Raw genomic sequence first — 15824 nt, forward strand, 5'->3', positions numbered from 1 at the left:
GATAATTTCAATATGTAGAATATCCGTTTTTCTACATTGCCCCTCGGAATCATATGTATGTGCGGTGTATGCTACTTATGCTGACAGATATAAGTAGTATGTAGCACCAATCATAAGTGCCTGGCAGCAAAAGATTGAGATAAAGAGAGCGGGAAAGAAATCGGAGAGCGATCAAAACAACAATATAATTGAACGAAAAATGAAGTATGCAAATGATAACCCAAATAATCTGTGAGAATTATGTATTTAATGTAGGATTTACATATTTTACTAAGACATTGTGTGGTTTTGCACTTAATAATAAATTAATATTCCTTGCCGAGTCTTCCATTTACTACATACATAGTGAAAAAAAAACCTACTTCTTCTGGTAGTTCACTCAATAAACCAACTAATTGTTCAATTGTTCCAAGTTTTTGAAATTGTTTTACATTTTCTTTCGAAATTGCACATTTCCAAATAGCACCAGTGACAGCTGCTAATAATTCTTTATTAGATTGTTTACTTAACAATGCTACCAATGGTTCTAAACCATTATATGTACGAACTAGATCACGTGTTTCGGGCTCTTCTGCACACTTGATAAGACAAATAAATAAGTTTTAAATTATTAAGAAATATTTATTAAATTTTAATTCCATAGAAAAAAATATTTAGAATTTATACGGTGCTGAGTAGTTGTAACATTCAAACCACCATGTGTGTGGAAGTTATAGTTTTGTAGAAAAATTAAATTTTTCAATTTTCGAATGTTTTATGACTCAGTATAAGTCACTTAAATTGTTCTATTTATCAAGATATTACAAATCTATTACTTTCATTAATAACAATCTACCCAATTAGTATCGGAAGGGTTTTTATGTGGATATTATAGTAATTTAAATAGTTGAGATCATGAGTCAATTGAAACTAGACTACCATGGAAAGCCTGGAAGTACTGAATGGTTGTTTCGTTCTATTGTTGGAGTCCTCAGTGGTCTAGAGGTTAAGAGTTCGTACGCGAAACCGATAGGTCCTGGGACCAAATTTCGCGAGGCGGGATCGTAAATACGCAGTGCTGAGGAGTCCCATAATGAGATGAAACGGTCGTTCAGTACTCCCAGGCTATCTATGGTGATTTAGCTTCAAGTGACTCATGATCTCAACTATTGAAATTATCTTAAATTATCAAGTAAAACCTTAGTAATGACCCCCCCCCTATAAAAATCACATTTTCTATATACAACTTTCAATTCATGATTGTGGTAAATCTTATCATTCATTGAATTTACAAATTATGAAAATAATAAACTTACTTTAAATATTGTAGAGGCACAATGCATTTGAAGTTCATCATTGTCACGTTTTAAATTTTTCACTAAATCACCAATCATACCTTCTGTACGAATAGCAATACGATAGCTTTCCTATTTCAAGAAAAAAAATTTTTTATATGATGCAATGAGAAGACGAAGGTTATCAGAATTATGTGACAGATTTCCGCATAACATTTTGAACAATCTGATCACACATATACTTGTTAAGACATTTTTATAATAATAGGTCAACTACATAGATTAAAGGTAAGCAGTAACAAAGAAAAGAAAATTATGATAAAGTACACAAAAACAATGTGATTACCACACTGGATACTAAATCGGTATTACCAGGGTAGGCTAAGTGTAAGGACAAATTGTTTTTGAACGCATAAAGCGGGTTTCAATTTCCATATAGCCAAGGCTTCAATAAATCTTAGCATACATCCTTGAAGGCTTTTGTATAACACTACAAATGCTGACATGATGTCAACCTTATGACCAGTCTCAATCAAATGTTTCTCAATGGAGGATGATATTTGTCTATCCTGTGATCTTATTTGACCATTGAAATCCATTTGTTTCTGCAGCCATTTTGTTATGTGTTTACCCACCCTTAATTGCAAATCACGATTGCTCCTCCCTATGTACGTGTTTCCGCAGATACAAGTAAATTGATAGATACAATGTGATGTGACACAATCGCTTTCGTGCTGTTTGGGCTTTTGGTGAAACATAGACCCTGTCTTTTCCATAATGACGAGCTGGGCTGTGTAAAATTTCCGGCTGATAGCTAATTTAAGTCTCCGTTTCAGCATGAGACTATTTGTGTCTGTTCTAAATGGTAACGTAATGTAAACTCGCTTTTTGGGTGCCAAAAGCGTCGTAGGTCTAGTCGTATTGCAACCCTTCCAGCAGTTTATGAATTTCAATAAATAACCATTATTCATTAACGTATCAGTCAAGAGCTTCGCCTCTATTTCAACAGTGTCATTAGTACAAATACGATTGATTCTATTGAATAAGCCCTTAATTAATGCACTTTTGTAATGAATTGGGCAGTGACTGTGGAAATTAAGATATTGCACTGTCCATGTTGGCTTTCTATATATAGAACGTTGGATGGAACCATCATCTCTCCTACTGATCAGCATGTCTAGAAATGAAGTAACATATTTTATTATAGTGTATGTATATTTGTTGTCAGTCATGAATGTGGTAAGAACGAAAAAAACAACTCAATAACTAGCACAGCTTAGAATAATCAAATACAGAGTAATGTAGGGGACGAAAACACAAGTGAGGACAAATGAATGTATATGAATACGAAATTACAGAATCTCTTAGAAAAATCTAAGAACTATACAGTAAATACTTCAATTGCAAAATATCAGTCAATTGATTGTCTCAGACTTCATTGTTTCTTTGTTTCCTCATTAATCATTCTCTGTTCTCGTTCTCTTTTCTCTGATCTTCCTAACCTTCTGGCCCCCAGACATTTCAGTTCCGATTGATGATAAATACTATTTATATTTATCAACACCAGTAGCACACACCACAGTAGATTACTGAGGTGTTCATGGTTATTAGTTTTAGAAAACAGAAAATGTGACTAATGTTCGGTTGTAGTAGCGTAGTAACGTTTCTATGTTCTTATAAAGGTTCAATCTTTGCCTGAATATATTTCCTGTTTAATGCAAGATTGAATAGAGTATGCATTTGACTTATATCTTTTTAATGAAACAAGTGGCACATTTTTACGTACCCCTTATTACTGTTTTTCATTTACTAAACTAAGTAAATCTCGTACATTTATTTTAACATCGTAACTATATCGCATCTTTAAGATTTTATTAATTGTGCAGAGTATTTAAGACAACTTCATAGGGTCAAAAGTATTACGGTTGATTATAATTTAAAAATACAAACCATAGAAACTAATTCATTGAGATTTTTTCAAGTAATTTCTAACACTGTTCTATAATTTATGACAACCATAGTTGTATGATGCGTATTATTGAAGATGATTAGGTGAGACTATAATTTATGGAAGACATTTGAGCAATGCTAAAGTGACATTGTGAATGTCCACCTAAAAATCCAGGACTAAATGATGAATATAAACCAGTATGAGGAATCAGAATTATGATTTACAGTTGATGGTTAGGGGTCGGAATTAGATTTAGAGTTTTCATCACGAATCGACATCAAATATAATGTCAGAATGCTATTTGGCGAAATGGATGAATGAATTTCGCGCCAAAGTCGAAGACTTGATACTTTATGTCTGATTGGTTTGTCCATAAATTATAGTCTCGCCGACGATTATTTCGGATCTCTTCACTATGCTCAGCAATACTGGAATAACAAAAAGAATTTATACAAACATGGATCAACTGCTTTGTTTATTTGAACTCACAATCAACGTACTGTAATTGTTTTAACTGTGGAGTGGTGGCTTATTAATTAACAAATTTTCAATCGCTCGAAAATAACTTTGAAAATAACTTTGCATTAAGCAGCCTAGTAATATCAGTAGTTCTCAGACGCCAAAATATGACTGAATTATGAGTACATGAGTCTATAACTGATTACTGATTTATATCAGTGCGTTATTTATTTCAGATTAGATAACATAATGTTTCAAACAAGCTCAGTTCTGTTCAACTACCCAAGAAGACTAGTTAAGATTACAACTGATGATTCAAATTACACATATAAGACACAGGTAGGAATTATATTTCATCGTCTATACATTTCCAAATTGTCATTGTGTTGAAGACATGAAATTTAAGCAGTAAATAACTTACTTCAGAAGCACATTCTTGTAATGTTCCAACAACTGGAATAAGCATATTTTCATGTGGAGATTTTAATAGACGAACCAATAATGGTATGACACCTGCATGTTTCATAGCTAATTTATTCTTTCTAGATTTACTGCATGACCATAAAGCTAATGCACCACATCGTGCTACTTCAATATCTCTTTCAACTTCACTAGTCATTGGTACACTATTTAAGCTTGGACAATCGAGTAAGGCAACCTAAAAGTAAGCAAAATTATGCATGAAAGTCAATAACTATTGAGACATTATATCGGATATAATTGTGATTTTAATTGAAAGTGCATTCAGTCTATAAGACTAATTGTACAAGCAAAGCTATATAACTGAATATGAAAATACTAAAAGGTATATAAACAAAGATGGACGGTGGTTAGCAGTAGAATCCAAGACGCGCGTTTCATCCTATTTGAGACTCGTCAGCTGGATGTACCTGCATCCCAAAGTTGATGTTCACTTCGGGACCCGATCTCAAACAAAACGAAACGCGCGTCTTGGATCCCACTGCTAGCCATCACTCATATTTGCTTATAAAGCTAGTGATTTAAGGCAATATCGAAGCAGTCCTCATAGGATGCACATATGTCAACAAGAGACTGATCAATTGCAGTCCTAGACAACAATGGGAAGATACAAGCAAACAATACCAAGCGAATAACAAAATACATTTTATTAAAAATCGAACTTTTATGAACATTCATTGTTATCAATCTGATCATTTAATTCTGCAGTAAATCACTTTATAACTTTCAAATTGAACTAACTAGATATATAGATTTATCGTACTAAAGCCACTTTTTGTCTCAATCAAAAAGAAGAACTTACTTGAAATATAATGTAACGGTCATTGTGTAACTCATAGCAAAACAGATTAAAGCTTCATTATTGTCAAATATTTTACGTTTTTTTGATAATATAAAATAAGAATTTGTGAACAGTGTAGTTTCTATAACTTATGTGAACATTTACTGATTCATTGTAGAGTCAGCATGAAAATCATGATATGATTTACATCCGTGAATAACGTTGGAAATATTCTATAACGCTGTTACAAATTCATAGGTTAGACAATGACGAATTTAATTTTATTGTCCTAAGTTGGTAATACCCACGATTGTCCGGAAGATAAACTCTACTCTTCTGAAAGAATCATACGATTGATAAATTCACTTGATCTTGTTTACTTGTATCTTCTCGTTGTTATTTAGGATTGCAATTGATCAGTCTCTTGTTGGCATATGTGCATCCTATGAGTACTGCTTCGATATTGCCTTAATTCACAAGCTTTTTTAAGCAAAGATGGATGGTGGCTAGCAGTAGGATCCATGATACACGTTTCGTCCTATTTGAGTTCGAGTCCCGAAGTGCACATCAACTCTGGGATGCAGGTACATCCAGCTAACGAGTCTCAAATGGAACTAATGCGCGTCCTGGATTCCATTGCTGGCCACCATCTACCTTTGCATATAAATCTTACAATTGGTCTATATCCATATACAATAATCACCTTTAAACCTTTGGTACCATTTCAAAAATTTATACGACTCATTTCTTCATAATATCTTGGATAATTATTGGTAACAGTTTCATCTGCCTTACTATTTCATATACCTGAATTCTTTGTCAGTCAGTCAGTTAGCTACAACGTAGGACCAGGTACATATATACATCAGTCCAAGTTGCCATACCGCATTAGCATAGCAAGATGAACACCGGATTCATAGAAGTAGTTAATGATAGTAATATATAAAAGAAAGACTGCATATAAGGATCTAGTAAAGGAAGAAAGATTTAGTTAGTAGAAAGAAAGATATGAAGCGATTTTATTCTCATAGTTTAAGGGAACACAGAGAGTGTATACACCTACACCATTATGATCGATTCTGAGCCATGTCACTCACAGTCTCCAACAATTGGTTACGATAGTCACGCGGACCCCAACCAAGTAGTCTGCATCTACCAACATGACTCACACTACAAGTTAGTGACTTCAAGCACTGATGCCACGTTTGAGTTTGGCCAGCCCTAACTTTCTTCCAGCTGTTTCCAACACCAGTCACCATTGCGCGACGTGGTAATCGATGTTCAGGCATACGTAACACGTGACGCAACCATCTCAATCTATGAACATTCACAACCTCATCAACTGATTTATCATCGTTTCCTAATACTGTGCGTCTAACCTCATTAATACTTACCCGGTGATCCCAGAAGATGCGAGCAGTACTTCTAAGGCATGTGTGGTTAAATACTAGTAGCTTACGATTATCTTCATCTAAAATACAATGAGTATTCAACTGATAACATATATAATTCTATGAATCAAAAAAGAAAAATCAATCCATTGGTTCATCTACATAAACTTACCAAATATTTTATACCACCATATTGTCTAACTGTACGTCTTGCTCGATGACAATTAGCCACATTTGCTATAACTTCAGCGCATAAACATTTCAAATCACGATTTAAACTACGTAACAAGTTGACAAGTGGTTGTAAACCACCAATATCAGTAACAGATTTACGTATTTGTGGATTTTTAGTAATTTCTTTTAAAATTTTCAATGAACCAAGCTGAATTTAAACAAAATATAAATTAATAATATAAATTTAATGGATAATTAGGATTAATCAAATTTTGTCTTAGTTTCATTTCATAACATTCAGATGATAGGTTTCATTATCAAGATTTGACTTGGTAATTTCGGATAAATTGAGCGTTGAATAGATTGTAATAAATAGATTAATATATTTGTAACATTCCAACGAGTAGAAAAACCAGATTTTTTGACGTTTCGTGACTTAGTGTAAGCCGCTTCTTCAGAGAATAATATTTTTCTTGTTCCGTTTGTACTATTTAAACTTGGATTAATTTCGATTTGGTTATTTATTTATTCCCTGAGGAAGTGGCCTATATTGAGTCACGAAACGTCAGGAAATCTCATTTTTCTCCTCACTGGGATATTACAGATATATTATTCATTTATTCAGATAATAGTTTCCATAAGACAAAAATTGGTTGAATATCAATTTGAGATAACATGTTGGTAGATAACTTTAACACAGATCTGAATGGTTACTAAGTAATGGCTCATGTATGAAATGTTTTCTTAGACAAAACCATGTAAAATCAATATGTTATCAATCAGAATGAAATATAAAATAGAATATTGTTTTAGTGTTTCATTCTCTGAATTCTAAGAAGGAAAAGCTTAAGATTATAGCAACTATCCGACAATCATTTTCGATTATGATTAGTTTTGGTTAAGTATTTTTATTAACTTACTTAACAGACGATTTTATTAGAACAGTAACAATCCGTCTATTTGTTTGTTTTGTTATGATCACTAGATCATATGACAGACTCTAACTAAAATGGTGATCCCTTAAATATCAATCGATGATTCATTTTGTTCCCCATGTATATATGTACTCAAATCCTATTATTAGTCTTTGCTTTGCCTTGCTACGCCCTTATGTGATTTGACTATAAATTTGCCTCTGTTATTGCTCACATATACTTATTCGCATCTCTGCTTCAAATTTGCTCGATGTGTTTATAGCATTATGATCTGCGCTATCCGCTAATCAACTGTAGTTGCCTCTTCTCATTGCCTTCTGATTTCAAACACCGTTGAGATTTATATTATAACAGTTATCGAGAGGTGATCGATTAGTGAAGCAAAGCCACTAGAAGATAACTCAATTTCAATCAGAAGTAACTAAATTCAAAGAATAAGTTCATTAAAAACCTTCATTTCAGAAACATTTATTGTTGAATTATTATAATGTTTGTGTATAATTTCACAAAGCCATAGAACATTTATATGAATATTGTTAACTGTGACAGCGGATAATCTCGTTCACTTTACTTGTTGAATAAGGATTTGATAATATATATATTGATGATTAAAACTTCAGCCTAATATTAAATAGTGAGGTCTCATTAATCGTTCAATGATTTTAATTCCTTATTTTTTTAAATGAAATTGCTCAATTTCATCAACGGTACAATTTTGTTTAAATATAATATAAAAACAGTTCACTTGGATTTTGTTATTACTTTATTATTCATTTCAAGTCGAAGAAAGCTATACATGAGTTCAACTTCATTTATAATTGATATTTGATCATATCATATAGTTACCATGACTAGCCTTACTACTAATAGTCGTTCACTTTTAAATGTTTTTGTACCTGTAACATATGAAACTTTGAAAACGAAGTATGTTTAAACCACAGAATGATGTCCGCTAGGGAACTCTATAAGCATCATAAATCTCTATATCTTAGGATTTTAAAACTAGTGCAAAACAACTACTTATCGTTTACTGGTTTCCAATGATGCTCCAAATGATGTCATTTCTAGGCGAGGAAAATTCACATACCAAAAGCTTAGAAATTCAAGTTAAAAATAGCACCAAAATATGGATAAAAGAAATAGATTATTCTCTCGTGAATATATACTCCAGACAGACCCTAATTCTAGTTCTATACATATAGGACTTCATAGACGAACTGTAGTTAAAATACGAGGAAATTTGATACCCTTAAAACAATGATATTTTTAAGGGTAATCTATATTCTGAACACATGTTCATCGTTTTACCAATAGAAATCTTAATTTCGCAGTATTTATAATGTAGCGGCCGTGACCATTCATTCTAAAATTCATATAGTGAACATTAGCCTCTGGCTAAGTTAATAACTCTACTTCATGTAGTCTAATTCTACTTTTATACAAGAATCGGTTAGCCATACCGTTTTGATATATCATATGACCTTGTTATGTATAATCAATTCGATTCAGTAAAAATTTATTTCCTTTTTGTTCATTTATAAAGTTATTTGATTACATAATTGTTATATGATGGAGAGCTTAATTTAATAAAATATTAGACTGAATAAGATGACCAAACGTAGAATCTAGTCACTTAAACGAATAATGACTTAATTAGGCATCAAATAGATAGTAATTCATCGAATCCCAGGAATCTGACAATAACCTATTACATTATTCACCTTTTTCATCTCATAAAAAAAGGTACTATTGGATAATAATCTATTATTTGTTATAGAAAGAAAATAACTCACTTTACAACGAACTTCATCTGTTTCAAGTAAATTAATGAGCAATTCAATTCCTCCAACATCACGAACAGCAAGTTGACAAATTTCAGTTTTTAAAGGCATATCTTTCAAGGCACATAAGGATATGATAGTTGATGTTTGATTTCCACCCTTGTATAGTATGTACAAAAAGATATATTAAAAAGTAAGCATTACGTCATTATAATCAGGCTTTTTAAAGTTCATCTACAGATAGTGGTAAAGTTTTATTTCGTGAAAAAAAAGAAAAGTATCCAACAGGAAACTTGATGTCAACATTTCTCACTTGTTTAAACTCGTCAAGCATACTGTCTAATCGTTCTTAAGCCGACTGAAACGTGTGTAATAGTTACGAGAATGTATTGCCCATCTAACAAAGTAGTTAATAATCTCTTGATTGTGAGGAAAAACATACATTAAGTATTAATTGGTTACATATTTAAAATATATACATATTTGAAGTATATTGAACATTTACGTTACTTTCATACTATTATTTACGTTAAGTTGATGGATTAAATCTTGGTAAATTTGACAGTGATTTTTTCAGGTCGATAATTACATAAAGACCTTTAGAATTACTTTAATCTCGGATAGTTGGTAATCTGTTTCATCATTTAATATCATAGTACATTTAATCAAACTTTGAAGATATTTCAAAATAAGGCCAAATAATAGGTCAATATGTACTCTATTAGTATTCATCGTTCAATCCTCAAAACTATTAACATGAAATTTATATGGAACTCAATACATATTTTGTATAAAGTAGCGGATATCACTTAAAATGAAATCCATATTCACGGTCATTCAGTATTCTCGAACTGGCTAAATCTCTTTTATGTATATAAATTATAACAAATTACAGATGAACGAGACTATTTTCCATTCTCAGGTAAACTACCACATAGACATAGATGTTCTCGCTAAATTAAAAAAACAATAGTATCACAAACCTTTAGATATTTAATTATCTTGCCAACTTGCCAATATTCAGATGGTAAGTCAGCGTTTGCATCTTGTCTACGCTCTGGGATATCATCTTCCAATTCAGTTTCACTTTCTGAGCTTGATTCACTAGAACCGTCACCATGTCTAGAAGAATTGCGTCTATTCAAATAAGCAGAAAATAAATAGAAGCTAGCGTACAATAAAATGAAAGACCAAACAATTTACTATTTATACATAATGTGATTCATCATTATCGAAGTAGATTAGGCCGCAATGACCAGAATGAACACTAAAATTCCAATGAAAAAAACTTTCAGGCAAGTAGACTTTGTAACTATTTACTTTTACGTAGAAACGGACTTAGTGAATAAACCGCCCAACAATTTTTCGAATTCATTTTAAGACTTTACTGACATTGTAGAAAATGCATTAATTAGGAATTCTTTGTCACACATAGTACTTGCAATGATGTAAGTAATAAAATTATGCAACCAACAAACTGGTCTCAGTCTCAATTTTTCACATCTGAATATTGATTATTGGTTTTATGAAGACAATTTGATATAACTGTAGTATTATCGCCAAGGTTCGTCTCATTATCATTTGGTTTACAGTTCTCATCTGAATAAACATTATGAAAGTTTCTGTTGATTGGTTAACTAATACCACTTTGTACATTACTTATAACTTGACAAAACAACTAATTTAACTTGTAAGCACATAGATATATCCCTTACCTTCTGCTACCTATATTTATCCGGGTTATAAATCTGGAAAATCAACTTATGAAGTAGTGAAACTTCATTAGTTGAGATGGCTGAGACATGTGTGACGAATGCCCAACCACTGACTGCCCCATAAAGCAATGTTTTGTGGTGTAGAAGTAGGTGGGAAGAAAGCTAGAGGCGGCCAGACCAAAACGTGGCACAATTCCATGAAGGCACTGACAAGTGGACTGAACCATGTTGGTTAGTGTAGACTATCTGGCTGAGATCCGCAAGATGATAGCAACGGATGGTTAGAGACCTTGGATGACATGGCTCAAAATCGTTTGCAATGGTGCAGGTGCATCCACTCTCTGTATTCTCCCAAATTCTAATATTCTGAATACTTCATGTCCCTTTTTTCTCTTCACAAATTTATAACATCTTCAAACCCTAATTATTGCTTATACTATTACTGCCTCTACCACTATGGGATTCGAATCGATAATTGCATCACTGTGCCAATGTGATATGGCAACTTAAACTGATGTACGTATGTAAGAAGTTGTACGTTGTTGTTGACTGACCTACAGCTATTACTGTTGCTGATTTGTGTCACAAAAGAAAATTACTAGTATTGGTTATTGATTAGTGTCGTGAACTGTTTGGTTGAAGCCTAGTTCTAACGTTTATGTTAAGAAATATATGGACAATAACTGTTTGTTACAAAAATTAAATCAGACTGTTATAGAAATAACTTATTTGTAAGATCATAAATGATGGAATGCTTCATAATTTAGCGAAAATGCATATCTTACAATGGTACGTTACGTTTTTCGATATTAGTAAAATGAAATTGAAATAAGGAGAGAGATAGTAATTTGTGTCATTATATCACAACCTATTTCCATTAATTTAAAAAGACTGAAGGCCCTGGGTTCGAATCCCGCGAGCAGGATCGTGGGTGCGCACTGCTGAGGAGTCCCACAATAGGACGAAACGGTCATCCAGTGCTTCCACGTTTTCAGTGATGGTCTAACATCAATCAGTTCATCATGTCAATCAAATAAAAAGAATATATTGAGGTTAATTCCTCTATATCTAACTCCAGATTAGAAAGCTACATGTTCGGATCACACCTGGCTCACCAACCTTACATATATATATATAGTTGAAAAACTCTCTGACAACATTAACTAAATTTAATTTCTACAAAATGAGATGTAGGTAAGCAACTATTTATTTAATGGGGTTTAGTACATTTCAAGACCGAAGATACACGATGAAGGCCTACACTCTTAATTTCTTTCCAATGCTTGTTTTCTTAGCCTCGACATTTCTCGGCCTAATTTGTCATAAGTAAATTTAAATACTTTTATATGAAACCTTGTTATCACTTAGCAATTTGCAGTCAACATGGACTCAACTACCTTATTTCTGTCAACATTCCAAAACATATTATACTGAGCCACTTCTTTCTTATGAGTTTTGTTGATAAGCTTTAATAGTATGTATTAATATCAAATGGTACAAACAGGATATGTATGCAATTTCGTATAAAATGACGAAATGCAGACATGCCAATGAAATAATAGTTAACTACTGAAAACATTTCAGTAGATACGTAATTAAGACTAAATATAGTTATCCTTTCTCATCAACAAAAGATTTTACTTTGCCTATCGTGAAAAATCCGTAATTTAGCTAATTCTAAGGCCTGTGCAACACAAATTTGTTGGGAGATGTTACCTTGAACTCACTTATGGCCGTGGTTTTGTCTGTATACTTAGGGTCTCATTAACTATTCATCAGGTCAAACACTTCCTTCCGTACACTATCCTTTAAGTTCTTACTTTGTCATCAATTTGCTTAGTAATAAATGTTTTTACAAAAATATATGAAGAACGATCATTAGCCTATCAAAATTCTCTGTCAGTAAGGGAATTATTAATATTATTGATGGCTATGAGCTAACTCATTAAACAAAAAATAAATAACCTGAAAATATAATCTCTTACTTGATTTTTTCCGATTCCACACCCCTAAAAGTTCCAGAAGGTGCAAAAAGCAGTTTTATAAAACATCATAAATAAACGAAGCAACTAGATAAAGAAAATGGTTGTTAAGAAAAAGTCCATTTGTCAAAACTAATTGAACGATTGAAATATTTAGAAGTTCATTGAAAACAATGAGTCCTCGTTTCTACAAATGGATAAATTTTGGTCGTGATTAAACTTAATCACTACCGAAAACCAGCAACAAAATTTTGGCTTGTTGTATCTCTTGATGAACTCAGAAACTGATACGTGATTTCGGCAATTAAATTTGAAAGTGACCTTATGGAATTTTTTCCATAATGAAATATGCCGTGTGTATTAGTCTGTGGGTTGTATTAGGAGTACGTATAAATCTTACATTTTAGTACATAGTCCCCAAATATTCCGATGCCACGTTGTTTGTTAGTTATTCATTTACAGTTTTGTTGGCTCACATAAAGAAATAAGGATATTTTCTCAAAAAGTTAATCAAGATATCTTCGTAAGGAAACTTTCAGGGATCAATGTATTAATGTATATGGTACATACAAGTTTTGTTTCGTGGTAATTATCATCAGAACTGAATCTTTTACAAAAAGACGAGTAATTAAGTGATGGCTGATTGAAGTCGGAGAAGCAGTGAATTGGTCATTGTAAATCGATAGAAATAATAAAATGCATAAAAAGGATAATTAAGAGGTGTTTAATCTAAATCACTTCTAATATTCTACAATTATGTTTAAAAAGTTACTTGTACACTTGTTTCACAAACACTGTCGTGTTTGCCGCTATAAATCAACTCATTAGTTAACTATCTCCGGTAGATAGAATTATATGTTACATTTAAATGACTTGCTGATAGGATGGTTTGATTTATAGATAATTAAGTGTATATAATTGATTTTGGGTCTGACTTGAACAACATCATCCCTCCGGTATACGTTTGGAAGCCCATAGCTCAGACAATCTAGCAAAGGTGGACAACACGTTTTTTTATATATCTGTTCAGGTACATGAATATTAGGCGCATTGTTACTAGTAGCAGAATAGTAAAATAACTGCGTAGACAAATCGCTGCGATGTGTTTAAAGCGGTCTTGCGAGGTACTGGGGAAAAAGTTATATCAAAAACAGCAAATAAAACTATATCTAGATTTTTATTCAGTTAAAATTTCCAAATAAGCATAAATTTAATTTTCTTGTTTCACATACTTTTAGGTCGTACCTGCACTGAGGTCAGATTCTAGTTATGAAAACTAGTGTCACAACCGATTTCTAACTGATCTCATTTTTGAATAAGGGTTAAGAGTAACATTTATTCTCAAAACAAATAACATGTGTTCTACAAAAACAAGGACTGGTATCCGGAGTGACAGTTAGTATAACGACTACCATTATCACCTGTATTAAATCAAGGTATTTTGTGACTATGAAAAACCAACAGTAAGCAGAGAAACCTGAAATGATGGCCGAAAATATTCAACAAGATTGGCATAATCGTTCATAATTCCAATTATTTAGTTAAAACTAACTTATGATCAGGTGAAGATTATTTTTCAGACTCGCTTTTGAAGGAACTAATGGTGCAACAAACCATTAAAAGGCTCTCTTTCAATGAAACAATGTTTACGCTAGACAGGTTTTAATTTGGACGTTCTCTCATTTCGTCAATTTGTTTTACATGATAGCATTTTTAAAAGTTATATTTGATACTGTCGATTCCTTAGACTAAACAGTTGTTACTATATTATATTTGACCAGCAAAATGGTGAAGCAGGGAAAAGTGACTAAAAAATTCGAAAAAGGGGTAGTGCAATACGAAGTGAACGTAAAACAACCTAAACAGTTCTTACGTGTAAGAGAAAGTATTTTTATTTTAACTCGCCACATTCCTTCAACAATACAACAGTAGTACTAAGGTTTTCCCCGCTGAGTAAAGTTGTTTTCTAATGCGTGAACATATGCTATCATGCTTAGTTTTTGAGAGGTTCTCCAGTTTTAATATACCATATGTACTAGGGGATTTTGATGAGGGGTGTATTGGAAAAACAATCTCGGTAAAAGTAGGCTGATGACCCAGTGAGCACATGGATTATACTTACATTTAATGATGAAAGCAACTTATAGAAACAAGACAACGTGAGTGTGATATTGTGACAATCTGATAACAGGATCTAAATGTTGATAAGGTGAAATTTTGAATGAGTTACATTAATTCACCATGAAAACCCAAATGACCTAGAGAATAAATTTCAATTCTCAATTCATGATTGACATTTCTCTAACCCAGAAAAACCGACACAGTTAAGTCACGATAACTAACCAACGAAATAAAATATGTTATTTTATCTGCATCCACGTCACTATATATTTATAGGGAATGAATGTTTTAATTTTCAAATGAATGAATCACATGTTTTATTAGGTGATTAAGTTGCTCGATTGAATGATGAACCCATGATATGTCATAAGTCCACAGCCAAACCACCCAGCCGTTGGGTCACCGAAAGTCGAACAGTTCACGGAGCATCCTCAAGGTCAAGAACAACCAACGAACATTAGTTAATCTCACTCCATGAACTGGCCTATGTGGTGGTGGTCTTGATCTCTTCCGTGTACCTACTCTTGCTAACATGTTTCTGTGCTAACGTTATACGATATTCAACTCAGCCATAGTACTTTGATAAAGCGAAAGAGTAATTCACATTACATATTGACCGCGAGATGTGACTTCAAATTCAGAAGGTTCATTACGCCATTCTTGTTCAACCCACAATCGTCCAACAAAGACCATCTGCTTTAGTGATTTACAGGATTTACCATTGATATGCTACGGTAAATTACCTAGGTGACATCCAAGTTTAGATTGGAATTTCCTTGT

General features: G+C 32.7%; 1 protein-coding gene across 1 annotated transcript in view; it reads right to left on the bottom strand.

Annotated features, from left to right (window-relative positions):
• The window catches only part of ARMC4 (Armadillo repeat-containing protein 4), a 39820-nt gene extending 24657 nt beyond the window's left edge, over window positions 1-15163 (bottom strand). The window contains exons 1-8 of the mRNA XM_051215002.1: window positions 15046-15163; window positions 12927-12950; window positions 10210-10363; window positions 9239-9385; window positions 6509-6718; window positions 4106-4342; window positions 1296-1406; window positions 363-578 (exon numbers count right to left, since the gene is read on the bottom strand). Coding sequence (XP_051068189.1) covers window positions 363-578; window positions 1296-1406; window positions 4106-4342; window positions 6509-6718; window positions 9239-9385; window positions 10210-10363; window positions 12927-12950; window positions 15046-15047 — 1101 coding nt within the window. The 5' untranslated portion in view covers window positions 15048-15163. The remainder of the gene's footprint in view (window positions 1-362; window positions 579-1295; window positions 1407-4105; window positions 4343-6508; window positions 6719-9238; window positions 9386-10209; window positions 10364-12926; window positions 12951-15045) is intronic.
• Between the last annotated feature and the right edge of the window lie 661 nt (window positions 15164-15824).

This window comes from Schistosoma haematobium, chromosome 2 (assembly GCF_000699445.3).
Source record: "Schistosoma haematobium chromosome 2, whole genome shotgun sequence".
Taxonomy (NCBI): domain Eukaryota; kingdom Metazoa; phylum Platyhelminthes; class Trematoda; order Strigeidida; family Schistosomatidae; genus Schistosoma; species Schistosoma haematobium.